We start from the raw sequence: 1,281 nt of genomic DNA on the forward strand, positions 1-1,281 counted from the left end.
CACTTTTGTTTTAACTACTTAAAAGTAGAGTCATGTATTCCAGTCTAGCGCATTTAAAGATAGTAAATCCCCATAGGAGCCTTTGAATTCAGTTTTTTGTCTCTCCTGCAAAATTTACGAAATCGGAGTTGGACGGTTAGAATTCTCCGCCGACGAAAAGCTCCCCCCCCAAAAAAAAAAACATATATCGTCCTTATCTCCCGTCCTTTTTGTGTTTGTTGCTCCCTTGCTACACCACTAATCTTCGCCCTTATATGTATATATGTCCTTATCGTGTTGCAAGTGGCATCTGTGGCCGAGTGGTTAGGCTACCGTGTGGGTTCGGGGTTTCGAGCCGCGAGCCCGACGTTGTGTCCTTGGGTAAGGCATTTTACACAAATGTTCCTTACTTCACCCAGATGGGAATGGGTACCCAGCCCTGGACAGCGAAAGATCTTGTCAGTATGTTAGTGTTTTAGCGCCCATAAATGGCTGCTTGCACTGTATGCTTCCCAGGAAGTTGAGGTTGTTTCAGAATGCTCTCAGGTCTGCTAGGGTAATAGTATAGATTGTGAAGGGCATAGAGCTTGCTGCTGAGTGGGGATTTGTGCATACAGATTTCCATTTATTATTATTTAGTGCGGTAAAACTCTTACTAAAACTTCAAAAGTATACAACAATGTCCCCTGACTATGGCGTGCCGCCGTTCCCCCAGCAATCGGACCTGGCGGTGAGGGCCGAGGTGTGGCTAGGCCTGGGCTACAAGATGGTCACAAAGACGGACGAGTTCCCCTCCAAGTCGGGCAGGCTTTTCTGCTTGAACATGGTCGGGACGGTCTTCATAGACGGGCCCAATGGATGTCTGCCGGGTACGTGCGTGCAAGCTGGTCAAACTCATGAGGGCATAATAATATGTTAGGCATAGTGGTAAAATCAGGCGCTCGTCAAGATAACATAAAATGGACATAAACATTCGTTCTCTCTTTATTCTTTCATTTATGTATCAGTGTTATCTTATTTGAGAAACGTAGATAGAATGTATTCCGCCCCAAACTCATTTGTTGTGAATACAGGATAGGACATTAAAATACCTGCACTGAACTTATTTCATTGTAAGATGGAAAAAGTTGGTACATTTTTTTTTTTCTTGCGTGGATCACTGCAGTTTCATGTTTCATTGACTGGCCCTTGAATAAACCTACTTTAATGGGAAAAAACCCATCGTAATAATGCTATTGCAATGCACACACACAAAATCTGTACCCCTGGATGTAATCCTATCTAATGTTGCATGCCCCCCCC

The 1,281-nt window shown here is 44.0% G+C and overlaps 1 protein-coding gene across 1 annotated transcript in view; it reads left to right on the forward strand.

The window, feature by feature from the left end:
* The window catches only part of LOC101855746, a gene marked incomplete at its 3' end in the record, with an annotated part of 59,554 nt that overhangs the window by 47,649 nt on the left and 10,624 nt on the right, over positions 1–1,281 (forward strand). The window contains 1 exon segment of the mRNA XM_013087379.2: positions 695–848. Coding sequence (XP_012942833.1) covers positions 695–848 — 154 coding nt within the window.

The sequence above is a fragment of the Aplysia californica genome, unplaced genomic scaffold (assembly GCF_000002075.1).
Source record: "Aplysia californica isolate F4 #8 unplaced genomic scaffold, AplCal3.0 scaffold00581, whole genome shotgun sequence".
Taxonomy (NCBI): domain Eukaryota; kingdom Metazoa; phylum Mollusca; class Gastropoda; order Aplysiida; family Aplysiidae; genus Aplysia; species Aplysia californica.